Here is an 18,626-nt window from a genome sequence, read left to right as displayed (position 1 = left end):
TGAAAAAGGTTTTTCCACAGTAGATCATTGTTTTTCTAATAAGGGGACAATGCTTGCTTGCTTGCTGTTGCTGCTGGCAGCCTTTTCCAGTATGTATTGTGAGAACAAGAAATGCAAAAGGTTTGGAAGAAGTTGCTTGCTGGTTTTTTTTTAGTCATAAATAAAGCATAATAGTGAACTTGGGCTATGTGGTGTGGAAATGCATCTTTGACACTTGGCAGGAAGGAATGGCGCCCTCCCTGCTGCCGCTCCTGGAGAAGTTAGAGGGCAGGGCCAGCGGGGGGATATCTTTTGGGGAGTTTTTAAAAGGAGATTTTATTTCTAGAAATAATAATCAGGAGATGACTCAAACGCTTTGAAACTTGGTGGACTAACAGTGGTATCCTCCAAGTGTGATGATTTTTCTCCCGCTAGCCTTAAAAATGACTAGAAGGAAAGCCTGGAAAGTCTACCCATTGCCGCCAATGGGCTGAATATAGCCACCTTTTTTGGCTGTGGAACAAAAACAGCTATCTGGCAGCATACAAAAACGGATATGGGGGGTCTTCCAGTATCTGGCAAACAGAAATGGATCGAGCTGCAGCTGAAATGCACAAGCCTAATGTCTTGGAACATATTCTCCAGGGTAGGGGGGCTTGTACTGTAAGGTAAAGCAATGATTGATGGAGGAGAGGAGGGTAGGCCGATAAGCAAGTTGTAAGTGACTCTCATATTGGCATTTGTTCACTTTTGCACTTAGATGAACATGGTTGACATGCCTGTTGAAAATGCCAGCATTTCTTCAATATCTCAAGGCATGAGTGGTAATATTTTCATTTGTAATTGCTTGTCAGTGAGAGTGTTATTTCCTTTGCACTTAGGATGCCTTGTGTTGCATTTTTCAATTTGTTTGCTCTTTTTTACTTTTGCATGGACCTTTATTTTAATGCTGACATTTAGATCTCATACTGTATATTGAACATACCCTATAGCTAGAACTCCTCAAAATGCCTTTTCTTTTCCTCCCCAGGGTCATAGTTCCTGAAAATCATAGAAAGATCTAAAGTTGAGGAAGTATTACCCTATAGCTAAGTGAAATTGAAGATTGAGCCTTCGTCTTCTCTGAACCCGCTATGCACACATTTGTCTGGGTCCAACTCAGTGTGTAAACAGTATAATTCTGAAGAAACAAGGGCAGCTCACATTTCTAGAGGATAATTACCCTAGGAACTGATAAATACGAGCACAGAAGAGTATTAAGAGCTAGCAGTAGAACAGTGTATAGGCAGTCCCCGAGTTACAAACTTCTGACTTACAGACTACTGCTAGTTAAGAACGCAGCTGAGACAACAGGTGGTGAAAGAAATCTTGGAAGAGAAATTCACTCTTGAAAGAGTTATCATGGGGAAAAAGTGTCTCCACTGAAGCTTTATCACCAGTCGTTCCCACAACAAGCCAATTTTTTCAAAATCCAATTATCATAGGAACAGTAAGTGAGGTGAAATCTTCTGAACATAGACACAGACAGCAATACAAACACCACAGGGGTGTTAACCCTTCCCTGTGCTATCATGCACACACACATGTGTGTGCGTATGTGTGTACCGTTTTGTGCTATCTGAATGAAAAAAAAAGTACGAAAACATGAAGTAAATGGTCGAACCTGTTACCGGGCCCATGACTACCATTTGAAATTATTTGTAGGAATATTTTCCAGATATATTTTTTAAAAACAAATATTTTATTAACGGTTGTTTCCCTATATCATACTCCAAGTATAAAAATTTTCCTATGAAGTTTTTTATGTGGGATATACCAATTTCCCTTCACTATGTACATTTTCCCAAGAGTCATTCTTCTAAATCCTCTAACTTGCTGGAAGCAATGGAACAAGCTTTAAGTGAAGCCCTCCCCCCATCTTCATCCTCCTATTTCCACCCCCCCCCCAATCCAATTCATAGAAAGTCGCATTTGCTTTTCTAGTGAGAACTCAGGATTAAAACCATAGTTCCTCTGTTTCTGTAAATACTTTTTTTTCTTATTTGCACATCAATCATTCATTACTAAAACTTAGCTATAGCACTACAAGAGAATTGTTGTTTGCATGGCATTTTGCTAATAAGGGTTTGTTTATAGTAGCACAGCTTAGAGTTTTGAAGCCTCCTGTTTTTACTTAACAGAGAATGCTGGATGTTTTCAACCATAATAGCCCTGCCTTAATCACTTCACTGTTGTGTGTGAGTTTTTTTTTTTTTTGGGGGGGGGGGGAGTTGAAGGGATTATAGATGCCCCTTAGAGAGAAAACCCTACTGCAATTTACATACTCTAAACAAAGAAGAGTTGGGAATTCTCTTCTCTCAGTTCCCTTCAATTTCTCTTTCACCTTGCAAATTTGCAGACGTATGGGGATTTATAGTTCCTGGATGACTGGACACATAAATCCATGGTTCTTAACCAAACTAAGAAATTTAACAGAAAAATCTAACTTACTGTGTATTTATGTGTAAGCCTTTATACTTAATTGGAAAAAGTGATATTAAACCGTGCCTCTCTGCTGGCAGTATGATTTTTCCCTCTGTCCTTCAATCTGCCATGGAGAATTGGAGGATGCTTCATAATAGATTGGGGTGGGCAGTGGGGAGAGTTCCAATTTATAAGTTGAATTCCACTTACTGGCTGCTGGATGCTTCCCAGTTTTAGGTATTGTTATGCCTAAACTATGTTTTGACCTGTCTAAAGAGTTTTACTGATGAATTGATGCATAACATTCCATTTGGCTGAAATACATTATTGTAAATGACTGTTTTGTGAGGCTTGAGGGGCATTGTTTGGTAGGTTTTTGTGCAGGATGGGAAGGGATATTAGCTGCCAGTGCTGTTAATTTGTTTGTGACATAGAACTTTCCACATCCCCTAGTATCCATCCATAAGTGTTCACAAATAATCCAAAATTTATTCACTCTGTCAAGTGTACTAAGAAGCTTCATGTACATCTATATCTTGAAACGGATGTATCTTTTTTTCTTAAAACAGAATACTTAGATGGTACAATGGTATTTATTTGCCACACTGTGTTAAGATTCTTACATCTAAACAGTTTCCATCCCAAGAGCAATCACATTTTCTTCTGGAAGAAGGGTGCTTGGAATTTTCAGTAGTTCTGATGGATTACAAAACCAGACACAACTGATTCTGTATTCAACGAGAACTACTGAAAATTCCAAAACAACTACTTTCATGGTGACTGAACCTTTTTCAATCCCATAAAATGTTATCAATTTAGGAAATAATGGTTGCAAATAAAAACAGATTACCAAATAACATTACTTGTGGGTAGGTATTAATCTAAAATATATTTGTTGTATTTAGCAGAATGTATAGAAGTGCATTATACTATTCTGATAGCTGCCTTGGCTTGAGTGGAGGGGAGAGAACTCAATTGTGTTTACAATGTTTATGTTTTTAAAAATATTTTTATGTCTCAGTGGAATCACAGTGGCTGTTGGGTTTTTTTAAGAAGAAGAAGACACAGGGGTGGGGGAAAAGTCACGAGAAAGGAATACAAGGGGATTATTTTAATATTGTTTTGGTTGGGTTTTTTTAGTGTCTGTATTTTTTACTTTTTATTTTTAATTGGGGATATTTAAGTTATATATTTTTGAGAATTCAATAAAAAATGAATAAAGCAATCCAGAATATTGATGAACATCTTAGAGCACAAACCTTTACCTCAAACAGCTTCATTAATGAGTTTGAATTAACTGAATTGTATCCTTCCAGGCCGCGGCGAAGGCCCAGCCAGGCTGGCGGGCCTTCGCCATGGCCTGGAAGGACTTTCCCGCTGCGGCCTGGCTGGCTGGGCCAGGGCGCACGGCGTGGAAGGTGGGGCCACGTCTGGGCGGGGCCCCGCCTCCCGCATCGCGTGGCCACGCCACGCCTCCCACGCTGCACGAGAGGCAGGGGCCAGGGCACGCGGCGGGGAGGCCACGCCCCACCTCCCGCAGCATGGGGGGGGGCACAAAATTATTTTTTGCTTAACAGTTGAAATTACCTCGGGCGGGTTCTGATTGCAATAGAGCTTCCTCATTAGACACCTATGTGTTTGTTCACCTCAGACAAAACTTTTCTTCTGTTAGTAGCAGAATTTTGTCAATTGTGGCATAAAGTAGTCAACTTCACAGCTACTTTCTAAGCGAAATTTATTGATCATTGTTGTATTTAGTACCTATATTTTAGGATGTTCACTGGTATATGTTACTAGATTGGGGAGGGGGGGCTGGGGCGGTTTGGTTCTCAGTTTGATTTTGTTAAAAATGCCTCAGTGGAATCACAGTTGCTGCCATTCTTTGGCTCATGGCACAAATTTCTATTAGTCAAAATGTTTGCATTGAATGAGACTTAGTATTTTAGAGCACTGTTGTTCAAACTGGAGATTTATGATCCAGTCCCAGTCACTGAGATCCTGGTGAGTTTCAGGGGAAAAAAGAAACAGTTACTGCCAATGGGCTCAAATAGGGTCCCTCCTCTTTGTCACATTGGGAAAAAATGATTGCTGGTCTCCCTACATAAGAGACCTTAAGAAACAGTGTTTTAAAGGATTAGATAATTGAAATTACAGTTTTTTGCCCTTCAGAATAGCCCAAAACAACAATTATGTGCGTTTAAGAAGCAGCTCTTGATGTTAGGGAATGGGTAATGTTTCCTTTCGTCCCACCAATATATTTTCTATATAATGGGAACATCCAGGACAGAGGGATGGTTTCTTAACTGATAGCTCTAATTCCTGTAAGGAAATGACTTTATTCATGCAGTAGTTCAACTCTAAACTTAGAACATTTCCTGCTGCTCCAGCATAGTACTTCTACAACAGTAAAGGAATTGTGACCCCGCCCCATTGAGGTTTTTCATTGAGTTCTTTGCCTTCTTGAACTGCCCTTTCCTGAAATGGACCCTAAACTATTTATTTATTTCATACATTTGTATCCCATTCTTCTCATCCCCGAGGGTGGCTTCACAACCGGCAATCATTAGATGCCAAAACAAACAATTATAGAAACAAATTAAAACAAATAATTAAATTTTTTTTCTATATCTTTTATATTACTCGTTATCCCCCGCCTCATCTCCACCCTACTCGTCCCCTCACTCCCTTTTCCTTCTCCTTTTTTTTATCCTCCCCCATCCCACCCCCAGTCACAGCCCCTGTAAATGTTATTTTTGTCATGGTTTGTGTCTATGTCTTTGGTAAATGTTATTCACAAGTTTGGCAAACAATAAAAATTATTATAAAAAACATCAATTATGAAACATCATTTAAAAATTATACAAGTCTAGGTCATAGTCCAGGGTCTGACCATTATCAGACACAGAAATCATTCTTATTATTATTGCTGCATTTGCTGCCTGGTCCCACAGCCATATTTTGAGTTTTTTCCGAAAGGACAGAAGGGAAGGGGCCAATTTGATTTCACTAGGGAGGGCGTTCCACAGACGAGGGGCCGCCACTGAGAAGGCCCTGTCTCTCGTCCCCACTAATTTTGCTTGCAAAGGTGGTGGGATCGAGAGCAGGGCTTCCCCCATTGATCTTAACCCCCGAGGTGGATCATAGAGGGAGATATGTTCGGACAAGTAAGCTGGGCCAGAACTGTTTAGAGCTTTATAGGCCAAAGCCATCATTTTGAATTGTGCTCAGTAGCAGACTGGCAGCCAGTGGAGCTGATGTAACAGAGCAGTGGTGTGATCCCTGTACACCACCCCAGTGAGCAATCTGGCTGTCGCCCGTTGGACTAGTTAAAGCTTCCAAATAGTCTTCAAAGGCAACCCTATGTAGAGTGCATTGCAGTGGTCAATTCAGGATTTAACAAGAGTGTGGACCACTGTAGCCAAGTTAGGCTTCCCAAGGTATGGGCGCAACTGTCACACAAGTTTTAATTGTGCTAAAGCTTTCCTAGCCACCGCTGAGACCTGGGGTTCCAAGCTCAACAATGACTCTAGGATCACTCCCAAGCTGCGAACCTGCGCCTTCAAGGAAAGTATAACCCCATCCAGAACAAGCTGTAACCTTATGCCCTGTTTGGACTTATGAATGACCAGGAGCACCTCTGTCATGTCTGGATTCAATTTCAATTTGTTCACCCTCATCCTGTCCAACACAGCTGCCAAGCACCGGTTCAGGACCTGCTCAGCTTCCTTAGTGATAGGTGGAAAGGAGTGACATCATCTGCATATAGAAGAAACCGTACTCCAAAACTCCTGATTATATCTCCCAACAGCTTCATGTAAATGTTAAACAACATGGGGGACAGTACTGAATCCTGTGGGACTTCACAAGACAATGGGTGTGGGGCTGAGCAGGTATCCCCCAGCAACACCTGGGACTGACCCTCCGGAAAGGACTGGAGCTACTGCAGAACAGTAAATCTGAACCCCATTCCTGTGAGACATCCCAGAAGAATACTGTGGTCAACAGTATCGGAGGCCACTCAGAGGTCCAGCAGAACCAACAGGGACACACTCCCCTTGTCCAGTTCCCAGTGTTGATCATCTACTAAGGTGACCAAGGCTGTTTTGGTTCCATGTCCCAGCCTAAAGCCAGACTGTGCCAGATCTAGAAAATCAGTGTCTACCAAGATTCCTTGGAGTTGCGAGGCAACCACACATTCAATGACTTTGCCCAATAGGAAAGATTAGAAACTGGCCAATAGTTGACAAATTGAGTGGGGTCCGGTGGTGGTTTCTTCAACCACGGTTTTATAACGGCTTCTTTTAAGCTGGCTGGAATCCTGCCTTCCCAAAAGGAGGCATTAACTACCACTTTCACCCACTCTGCCAAACCCCCTCTGGCCACCTTTACCAGCCAGGATGGGCAGAGGTCTAGGATGCATGTGGTTGCCTCGCCTCTCCAAGAATCTTGTCCACATCCTTGAGCTGCACCAATTGAAATGAATCCATTAAAGCTGGGCAAGAAGGTGTTCGTGTTACAGCCTCAGAGACTACTGTTAACATGGTGTCAAAGTTGAAACGGATCAGAGTGACTTTGTCCGCAAACAACCAAACAAATGCTTTACAGCGAACTGCTGAGTCGTCAGGGATCCTGTCTTGTGAGGCGGGATTTAACAACTCTTTGACCACTCAAAATATCTCTGCTGGACGGTTATTGCGGACGCAATATTGGCCGCAAAGAAAGATTTATTTGTGGCTTCTGTTGCCAAAGCATATGTCAGATAGGTACATTGCCGTGTTCGGTCTAACTCGCTACACTCGAAATGCCACATACACTCTCATAGAATCATAGAATAATAAAGTTGGAAGAGACCTCGTGGGCCATCCAGTCCAACCCCCTGTCAAGAAGCAGGAAATTGCATTCAAAGCACCCCCAACAGATGGCCATCCAGCCTCTGCTTAAAAGCCTCCAAAGAAGGAGCCTCCACCACAGTCCGGAGCACAGAGTTCCACTGCCGAACAGCTCTCACAGTTAGGAAGTTCTTCTTTTGCTTCATTGCTGCCAGCTCCTCATTGAACAAAGGAGCTGGTTTAACACAACTACTCAAGAGGGGACGTTCCGGAGCAATCGTGTCTATTGCCCTAGTCATCTCGCTATTCCATAGAGAGACCAGAGCATCAACAGGATCAATTACTGAGGAGACGGGAAAATCTCCAAGAACCTTCAGGAATCCATCCGGTCCCCTAAACCTCCTGGGGAAGACTATTTAATAGGTCCTTCACCCTTGCAGAGGTTGGGAGGTGCGGTATGTCTAAATCTGATCAGGTGATGGTTGGTCCATGGCAACGGAGCGATGGTCAGTTCCTCCACACCGCCAGCTTCCTCCCATCCCTGGCAGAAAACCAAGTCTAGCGTGTGCCCAGCTCTGTGGGTGGGATCAGATACTCGTTGGAATAGTCCCATGGTTGCCATGGAGGTCATGAAGTCCTGAGCTGCTCTTGACAGGATGGTCTTGGCATGGACATAGAATAGTAGAGTTGGAAGAGATCTCACGGGACATCCAGTCCAACCCCCTGCCAAGAAGCAGGAAATCGTGTTGATTAAATAATGTTGACTCAGCCATTAACATGGAGAATGAGGAATTAAGATCATTTATATGCTGAAGAGGAGAAAATAATTCATATGTGAAGAATGAAGAACTGCCGTGAAGATCTTACGTATATAAGTCAGATTGAAGGCTGGTGTGATGTTCTAGGGCAGGGATGGGCAAGTATGGAAGGCAAAAAGTTAAATAATTAAACTTGTGTTGTTTATAGAAACAATTTAAATCATGATTTAAAACAAACTGGCTCTGCCTTTTAACAAGGAAAATGAGGATGATGATAATTCACTTGCTGATGAGGATAAAATAATGAAGAATATTTGAAGAATGAAGAACAGGCATGATAAACTAAGATGTGAATGGTATAAGCCACCGTGAAGACATATGGGTCTTTCTTTTGCAGGGGTGAGCAACTGTCAAAGATGGGTGTGGTGTATAAGCCCTCCAAGAAACCTTGGACTGCCAAACCTGCTCCTGTAAAAATTAGTAATAATCTTTTTTTATAGGACAAGGGGAGTCATGTTTTGTTTTCAGAAGATATTTTGAGATAAAATATTTTGTGAGAAGGAAAAGGATCCCAAGTGGGGAGTGGCTCAATGGGTTTCAAACACCCCTCAATATCATTTTTGGATATCCCTGGGTGTGGGATGTGGGATGTGGGCCATAAAACTAGCCCAGGGCGATGCATACAACCCGTGGGCTACATTTTCCCTATCCCTGTTTTGGGGGATAATAGGAGAGATTGGCGGTTTTCATCTTCTGAACAGAGGATATTAGATACCAGGGTGAATGTATTGTTGTTTGTTGGGTGACACAAGAACTCAAGGTTCTCTGTAGTCAAATGAATAGGTGTTAAACTGGTTTGAATGAAGGAATTGGCTTTTTAGGACAGACACTATTTAGGACAAGATACCAAAGATTAAGAATCACCCTTATGTTTATCAGCTATGGATGGTAACCGATCCTCCACCACTACTTTTTAGCTAGTTGTTATAGATGAGATGGAGATGGAAAGAATGGGGAGAAATTGGGTGGAAGATGGTGCTCTTTAGCAGCCCTTTTCCTGTTACTTACAGGTTTTTGGTGAGAAACAAATCAAACAACAAGTTTCTCATGAAAACACATCAATCCAGCAGTAGTAGCTTTTGATTCTGCCTATCTTCCATCTACTTTTGATATCTCAGCATATACTGCAGTGAAGACTGACACCCAGAATTCCTTCTATTTCACAGTCCCAATTTTTTGAAGTTTATCTGCTCTGCTGCATTCATGACTTAACATATGTACAGTAATTTGACCCTTCATTGATACTGCTACCTTGTTGAACATTGCTCTTATGATATATGGTTCTTTTTCTGGGGAGTGGGAACCTTGCAGCAATGTAGTGTCGGAGAAAGAGGAGCAAAGAGGAGCTTTGTGACAATATCTCCTGATTTGTTAAATGAATTTCTTGCTCTGTTGAACAAGCAGCTAGTTTTTGTTTTGGTATTTATCATCATTAACGAGTTGAAGTATTAATATAGTCAGTTTTATAAAGTTTAACTTGAAATCAATGTAGATCTTAAACTGGTGAATTTAAGTTAGAACTAATTACTTTTTTAAATTTGTTAAAATATCTGTCTTTGCATACAATTTTGAGTATCCAGCTGAATGAAATACAGTCTAAAGCAGACTATAGTAAAATACTAGTTGATGAATAGCCAGAAAAAATTCTATTGATTTTGGTTTAAATCAGTGGTTCCCTAACTCATTTGGCCTGCTGCCCCCTTTCCAGAAAAAAGATGACTCAGTGCCCCCTGGAAAGGGGGGCATGGCTCAGAGAGGTGGGCATGGCTCCTGCTCAAGAGGGCGGGGCTGAGTTTCCTAGTCCAAGATGCAGGGCTGCGAGGGGAGGTGGGCGGGGCCACAAATCGGCGGCCAGGACTGGGATGGGGGGAGCTATGAACTCTGAGGCAGGGTTGAGCTTCTATCCCTGTCCTGCGGCGCCTGCCAGCACACAGGGGCCGGGGCTAGAGGAGGGGGCAGGGCCTCTTCCCAAGTGCCTGACGGGGTTGAACCTCTATATCCCGCCCCCGTGTTCTAACAAGCACCTCAGGGGAGGTATACAAAGGCTCAGCCCTGTCTCGTGCTCTTGGGAAGAGGCCCCACCCTACCCCCACCCTTTAGTCCTAAAAGGCCTCTCAGGAGAGGTATAGAGGCTCAGCCCTGTCTCAGGCTCTTGGAAGGAGGCCCCGCCCCCTTCCCTAGCTCCGCCCTCTGTGTCCCAACAAGCACCTCAGGGGAGGTATAGATTCTCAGGGGAGGTATAGATTCCCTGTCTCCGGCACTTGGGAAGAGGCCCTGCCCATCCTCTGGCCCTGCCCCCGTGTCCTAATAGGAGCCATCACCGCCCCCCAGATTGCTCCAGCACCCACCGGGGGGCGGTAGTGCCCACTTTGGGAATCACTGGTTTAATAATATCAATTTGTGATGAATCTACAAGGTATCAGCAAATAACTCGGCTATTACATGTCTCTTATTGCATGAAGATTGCATTTTTGTTTTCTTAATTGAAGTGAATGTTGAAATGCATGCAGAGGCAAATAAAGCTTACATTTCTACTCTTTTTCTAGAACACTTCAGTAATGGAGGATCAGAATGAAGATGAGTCTCCAAAGAAGAGCACACTATGGCAGGTAGGTTCAGTTATCTTCCCAAAATTCCCAGTAAGGGGATTTTGAAATGCATTTGTTTTAGTATGTCCTTTATTCTCCCCTTTAAAAAACACTATTAAAGATTGGTGTTGGCATTTACTCAGATTTTATGGATTTGGATACTGTTATGTTATGTTAGGCGATCCCTCATAGTTCGAGGATGATGGTCTTCCGGTTGTGGGGTCTTGAGGGAGGGTTCTTAGGTGGCTGAAGAGACCTATTCTTGATCTGCATGTTCTACCGCAGTGAGGACATCGGTTTCCAGGTGGAAGGCGGTCCCGGTCAGGGTTGGCTTGACGGGCCTTCCTCTTGGCACGTTTCTCCCTTAAGCCCTCCATTCGTGCCTCTTCGAACTCCGCAGTACTGCTGGTTACAGCTGACCTCCAATTAGAGCGCTCAAGGGCCAGGGCTTCCCAATTCTCAGTGTCTTTGCCACAGTTTTTAAGGTTAGCTTTAAGCCCATCTTTAAATCTCTTTTCCTCCCCACCAGCATTACGTTTCCCGTTCTTGAGTTGGGAGTAGAGTAATTGCTTTGGGAGATGGTGATCGGGCATTCAGACAACATGGCCAGTCCAGCGGAGTTGATGGCGTAGGAGCATCGCTTCAATGCTTGTGGTCTTTGCTTCCTCAAGCACGCTGACATTTGTCCGCCTGTCTTCCCAAGAGACAGCTCAGGCGGTGTTGTATTTCAGTGTCGGTGTTGACTTTTGTGGAGAGGTGGCTGCCAAGGTAGCGGAAATGGTCAACGTTTTCTAATGTTACACTATTAAGCTGTATTCCTGCCATTGGAAGAGCACTTTGGTTTTCCTGATGTTCAATGAGAGGCCGAGCTTCTCGTATGCTTCTGAGAAGGTGTTTAGTGTGGCTTGTAGGTCTTCTTCTGAGTGTGCACAGACTACGTTGTCATCAGCATATTGGAGTTCTATAACAGATGTTGTGGTGAGCTTGGTTTTGGCTTTCAGTCTGCTGAGGTTAAGTAGCTTGCCATCTGTCCGATTGATTTCCACTTCGGTGGGAAGCTTCCCATCAACAAGGTGAAGTATCATAGCAATGAAGATGGAAAATAAGGTAGGGGCAGTAACACATCCTTGCTTGACACCTGATTCCACCTTAAATGGGTCACTTTGGGAGCCGTTGCTGTCCAAGACTGTTGCCATCATGTCATCATGGAGGAGCCGCAGGATGTTCACAAATTTGTCAGGGCCCCCGATTTTTTGGAGGATGGTCCAGAGAGCACTGCGATTCACTGTGTCAAATGCCTTTGCAAGGTCAATGAATGCCATGTACAGAGGTTGGTTTTGTTCCCTGCATTTTTCTTGGAGCTGTCGTGCAGTGAAGATCATGTCCACTGTTCCTCTGGAGGGGCGGAAGCCATTCTGGGATTCTGGGAGGGTGTGTAATATTCTTCGTATGAAGGAAGCTCAACAGCCAGCAGAGTCTTGTAGGAAAGAGTTTATTCCAAACATTAGGAAGGCTACTGAGGCTTTGGATGCACAAAAGCTATATATCCCAGCAATCAGTAGTTCTTACATTACAGCTGTAACAACCAGAGAGTGTGGCTTAAAGGCACAGTATACCACATCTCCCCCTCATACATAATAACTACACATCTGACAAGACAAAACGAAATACATTTTATAAAAGTGTTAAAAAAAATCATACATCAAAATTACAAAAGTCGCTCATTAAAACTTGGCAGCTTCATTACATCACTAGACTGGTAAGAAAATATGTCTTCTATGGGGCCAGAGGTCACTAGTACTTAGCCCACCGTTGAGGATGGTCTTCAGCACCATCCTTCTAAGGAGTGTACCTTACAGGTTCAAACACAGGCCTGCCATGCGATGTCACATACGTTGGCTTTCTATCTGCTATTACATGTGCGTCACTTTTGTTCACAAACATCCCTTTAGAACCATTATATGTTGTATTTCCTTGAATTGTAGTTTCGGGTGTTTGGTTCCGTTGTTTTAATTGACGCCTATTACGCCGATATACGCGACCGTCCTGATTCTTTATTAGATATGACCGAGGCTGTTTACATTTTTCTATTACAACGGCAGGAAGCCATCTTTCTTTGCAATTATTGGATTGCATCCATACCAAATCTCCCTCTCTTAGTGGTTTGAGGGGTCTTGCTGTTCGATCATAAAAATGTTTCTGTCTTTCCTGAGCTCTTTGTAGATCTTGACGCACGTTAATAGGAATCCTAGGACATAATAAGTCAGTTGTTATGGGAAGTTTACTTCTCAGCATTCTGCCCATCAATATTTGTGCAGGTGAATATGATAGTCCTGTCACAGGTGTATTCCGGTACTCCAACAATGCTGCATACAGATCACCCCTTGCCTTTCCTACTTTATGTGTAAGTTGTTTTATAGACTGGATGGCTCGTTCTACCATACCATTAGATTGTGGATACCCCGGACTACTAAAGCATTGTTCAAATCCCCATTCTTTCGCAAATACTTTGAATTCTTGACTCGCAAATGGCATATTATCACTCACCACAATTAATGGAGTTCCATGTCTTGCAAACACAGATTTCATCTTGACAATTACTGTTCTTGCAGTTTTATCAGGTAAACTTACTACTACTGGGTATTTTGAGAAATAGTCAATTACCAACAGAAAAGAGCGATTGTCCTGTTCAAATATATCCACTCCCACCTTCTGCCATGGCCCTTCTGGGATCTCATGGGGTTTAAGTGGTTCCTTTTGATTATTTGGGGCAAAACAAGCACACACAAAACAACTGCCAACAGCTGACTCAATATCTTTGGACATACCAGGCCAGTACATCAACTGTCTTGCTCTTTCTTTGGTTCTTTGAATCTCTTGATGGGACTCATGCAGCTGTGCAAGAACATTTTGTCTTTGGCTTGCCGGAATGATTATTCTTTCTCCCATGAAAAGAACCCCATCCCTATACCTTAGGTGATCTTTAACCGGCCAAAAAGATTTTGCTATTGGAGCCACCTTTCTCATGTACTTTGGCCATCCTTGGTTTAGGTATGTTTGAATCATGTTGCTTCTTGTATTAAACCCATTTTATCTGGGTGCATGGCTAATGTATTCACTTCGTATATCACTTTCTCATCTCCTATTGGATTTTCCTGACTTCCAGGGGGATCAACAGTAGCTCTTGACAAGGTATCAGCCAGATACATACGTTTACCTGGAGTATATACAAAGTTAAGTTGATACTTCTGAAGCTGCAACAACATTCTTTGCAGACGAGCCGGGGCACTGCCTATTGGTTTTTTATAAATTGATTCTAAGGGCTTGTGATCCGTTTGAACTAGAACCATTTTACCAAACACATACTGATGGAACTTTTGTACTGCATATACAACAGCAAGCAATTCTTTCTCTATTTGAGCATAATTTTTCTCTGCAGAACTGAGTGCCCTTGAAGCATAAGACACTGGCTTATTATCCTGTAGGAGACATGCTCCTAAGCCATCTTTTGAAGCATCTGCTTGGATAACAACTGGTTTTGTCACATCAAAATACTGCAGTACAGGTGCATCACACAACTTTTGCTTGATCGCCTCAAAAGCTTTCTGATGTTCTGGCATCCATTGAAAACTCATATTTTTCTTTAACAGACTTCTCAATGGCGCTGTCAACTCTGCCTCTTTTGGGATGTATTTTGCCAAATACTGTACTGACCCTAGAAATCTAAGCACTCCCTGCCTGTCATTGGGAGGTTTCCTTTCTTGAATTGCCTTTACTTTCTCAGTGTCTGGCCTGACTCCCTCTGCAGTCACAATATGGCCCATATATCTAACAGAGTTTACCCTGAACTGGATCTTTTCTTTGTTAAACTTGATGTTTTTGACACGTGCTGTTTCCATTACCTGATGTAAAATCTCATCATGTTGTTTACTTGTCTCAGCTGCTATAATCATATCATCAGCAATCATATATACACCTTTTATATGCCCAAATGTTTCTTGATTTTTCTGTTGAAAAACCTCACTTGAGGATTTAAGCCCAAATGGTAAACGATTAAAACAATACCTTCCCCACGGCGTATTGAATGTACATAATCTGGATGATGCTTTATCTAGTTTTACCTGCCAATAGCCATCTTTCTCATCTATTATTGTGAAGATTTTCTTTCCAGCTAGGTGACTTAAAACTTCCTCAACTGTTGGGATGGTATAATGTTATCTCCGCACTGCCTTATTTAGATCTCGCGGATCAAGACATATACGCAGAGACCCATTCTTTTTTTCAGTGATAACAAGACTGCTCACCCAATCTGTGGGTCCTACAACTTTTGTTATAACTCCCATATTTTCCATCTGATCAAGGGTATCCTTTAGCCTATCATGTATGGCAAAGGGCACTCTCCTACATCCTTGGATCACTAGGAACCACTGTTGGATCTTCTGAGACAGGAAGAAGGTGGATGGCAAGGATTCTTGCAAGAATTTTCCCAGCAGAGGTTAGAAAGGAGATTCCGCAATAGTTTCTGCAGTCTGTTCTATCCCCTTTCTTGAAAAGGGTGATGATGGTGGCATCCTTGAAGTCTGCTGGGATTTTCTCGGTCACCCAAACCTTTTCAAAGAGCTGGTGGAATTGTTGTATCAGCTCAGGTCCACCCTCTTTGAAGATTTCAGCAGGGATCCCATCAGGTCCGCTGGCTTTGTGGTTTTTTTGTTGGCTAATGGCATTGCTGACTTCTTCCAAACTAGGCAGTGCTGCATCCCTGGTTTGTTGTTGCGGGATTTGTGAGAGGGCCTTTTCGGCCACATTGGAGCTGTGATTCAGCAGGTTCTGGTAGTGCTCTTTCCAACGTAGTGCAATTGATGTTTTGTCCTTCAGAAGTTTGGTTCCATCTGATAAGTGTAGAGGCTGTATGCCATGGTTTCTTGGTCCGTAAATGATCTTTGTGGCTTTGAAAAATCCCTGAGCATCATGGGTATTTGCAAAGTGTTGGATTTCTTCAGCCTTCTTTGTCCACCAGATGTTCTTGAGTTCTCTAGTCCTTCTTTGGACCTCAGCTTTTGCACTGGCATAGATGTTTTTCTTAGCAGCACAATTGGTGTCTCTCTGCCATGTTTGGTAGGCTTTCCTTTTGTTATCAATTAGCTATTGGATCTCTTTGTCATTATCGTCAAACCAGTCTTGATGTTTCTTAGTTTGGTATCCAATGGTTTCTTCGCAGGCTGTGATGATGGAGGACTTCAGTTTGTTCCAATGTTCCTCAACATTTTTGGAATGTTCTGTGGGTAGATGATCCTTGAGTGTTGTTTGGAGAAGGGCTCGTTTGGAGGGCTCCTGAAGGGCTTGGGTGTTCATTTTACGTCTTATTTTTCTTCCTTGGAGTTTGCGTTTGGGGATGATCTTGATAGCCATCGTGGATCGGATTAACCAGTGGTCTGTCCAGCAGTCATCGGCACCTGTCATGGCTCTTGTGAGAAACACATTACGGCAGTCTCTGGCACGTGTAATTACATAGTCCAAGAGGTGCCAATGCTTTGACTGGGGGTGCTTCCCTGATGTCTTGAGCTTGTTTTTCTAGTGGAAGAGCATGTTGGTGATGACAAGGTTGTGCTCTCCGCATTTGGTGAGAAGCAAGATGCCATTCGAGTTGCTGTTTCCGAACCTGTCTTTTCCTATGATCCCTGGCCACAGGTCGGAGTCCTGTCCGACTCTTGCATTAAAATCCCCCAGGATGATGATTTTGTCCTCCATAGGTATCTCCAATAGGATGGTGTCCAGCTGACAATAAAATTTTTCCTTGATGTCTTCATCAGCATCTAGTGTAGGTGCATAGGCACATATGATAGTTGCCTGTTGGTTTTTGGCAAGGTTAATTCGCAGGGTTGAGAGTCGTTCGTTAATGCCAGTGGGTGCTTCAGTCAGGTGCTTCACCAGGTCATTTCTGATAGCAAAGCCAACTCCATGTATTCTTCGCTCTCCTTCAGGCAGTCCCTTCCAGAAGAAGGTGTAGCCTTCTTTTTCTTCCTTCAGCTGACCCTCTCCTGCTCTCCAGGTCTCCTGAAGGGCTGCTATGTCGATGTTAAAGCGTCCTAGCTCCATTGCAATGATAGCAGTCCTGCGTTCGGGGCGTTTGCTGTCGGTGTTATCCAACAGTGTCTGTACGGTCCATGTTCCAAAGTTCATTTTTCTTTTTTGGCTGCAGAGTGGTGACCTCTCTGGACGCGACAGTCCAGTCAGGGATAAGAGAGGCAGACTATGTTTAGGGCACCTTTTCTAGCCCCTTCCCCTGTGGGGTGAGCAGAGCGGATCCTAAAAAGGGCTGCTCAGTCATGGATACAGCTGCCGGACTACTCAACTGCCTCGGACCTTGAGATAGAGCGACTGAGTCCATATCCACCGCCCATGTGCCAGTCTGTGACTAGGGGCTTCCAGATTTCACAGTCCTGCTCCCGTTGCCACTCGTTGATCACCATGGGACTTCTGTTGGTTTGTTTTTATTTTTCTTGGAAAACGCCTGTGCGTGATTTTTTTTTAATGTGTGGAGGTCAATGTACGGCTGGTCAACACACAGTCTTCACAGAGTGAGGTCCCAGCAGTGGTGTGATTAACACAACAACCGTGGCTTCTAAGTCTGTTGCAGCCTTCTTCCGCCTTCGCAGCCATTGTAACATGTACCATGTTATCCTCATTCTGCTCCGCCGTTGAGGTCTTAGGGTCTTCGGATTGTGCTTGGTCTGGATCCTCCTCTGTGGCCCCTCCTGGGAGTGCATGACTCCAGTGGTTGTGCCCGCAGGTTCCTTGGAACACACAAGCCCCCACACCACGACAAGGTGACAATCTAGTGATGTGTTTGGAAGTTTGGCAGAAATAAGAGCTTCCAGTCAACTTCCTTACAAAATTTAGGATGCTCTTTTATTGAACAGTGTATCATTTGACAATTGAACTTTCCATAGACACAATTCAGCCTTTTTGAGTTCTTGGTAGTCAGTCGCTGGGAGATTATGGAAATATAGATGGATAAAATGATATTCAAGAAGGAAGAACCCTCTTTCATCTTGCATGTAATACTGGTACTTGTGGTATCCACATAGTTGTTGCTTCTTGCTCTCAAGTAACACTTTGGTCAGCTGCAATCCATCTTGTTTGAAGTCATAGAGTTGGAAGAGATCCCAAAGGCTATGCTGTCCAACTTATTGCCATGCAGGAACACAAAATCAAAGTACTCTCAACAGATTGCCATCTAGCCTCTGCTTGAAAACCTCCCAAGAAGGAGACTCTTACTACATTCTGAGGTGGTATATTCCCCTGCTGAACAGCTCTTACCATTAGGAAGTTCTTCCTAATGTTTTGGTGGAATCTTTTGTTTGTTTTTTGTTTTTTGTAATTCGCATTCATTGCTCCATGTCTTAGTTTCTAGAGCAGCAGAGAACAGTCTTGCCCCATCCTCAATGTGGCATCCTTTCAAATATTTAAACAATGGCTATCATGTCACCGACAGAAACTGAAATGCCACTTGCTATTTCTCAGTTAACAGTTGAAGCTGAATAGTGTTCATGTTATGCATGAATATATAAACCTATAGCAGTTACATTTTAGTATGTCACATCCATCATATAGCTTTATAGCTGTTACATTTTAGTATGTCACAGTAACTTTGTAAGATCCAAAGATAAAGCAGTAACTAGATTTCTGTATTTCTTCAGCTAATAAATGTAACTAATTGGTACGAGGAAAGCGGACAGGCACATTTTATCACTTAGTTATAAGTGCAGAAGGGTAAAATTGTTATTTATCCTAGAGTAATATTCATTGCATATCTGCTGCATCAGAATTTGCTATAACATTGTTTTTTTATTGTATCACCGAATCAGAAAGCAACTGTAAAGTCCTACATTTCTAAAAGTTCCAAAATGGACAAAATTAGTAAATCTTGTTTCATTATCCTCGTAAGC

At 42.9% G+C, this 18,626-nt stretch overlaps 1 protein-coding gene across 4 annotated transcripts in view; it reads left to right on the top strand.

Moving 5' to 3' along the window:
- Window positions 1–18,626, top strand: part of fbxw11 (F-box and WD repeat domain containing 11) — a 95,231-nt gene that overhangs the window by 46,277 nt on the left and 30,328 nt on the right. For all 4 annotated transcript variants that reach the window (XM_062958080.1, XM_008115329.3, XM_062958083.1 and 1 more), the window contains one exon: window positions 10,636–10,698. In XM_062958080.1, coding sequence (XP_062814150.1) covers window positions 10,636–10,698 — 63 coding nt within the window. The remainder of the gene's footprint in view (window positions 1–10,635; window positions 10,699–18,626) is intronic.

The sequence above is a fragment of the Anolis carolinensis genome, chromosome 1 (assembly GCF_035594765.1).
Source record: "Anolis carolinensis isolate JA03-04 chromosome 1, rAnoCar3.1.pri, whole genome shotgun sequence".
Classification (NCBI taxonomy): Eukaryota; Metazoa; Chordata; class Lepidosauria; order Squamata; family Dactyloidae; genus Anolis; species Anolis carolinensis.
Note: the sequence above shows the minus strand (reverse complement) of the source record. Positions and strands in the feature narration are given on the sequence as shown.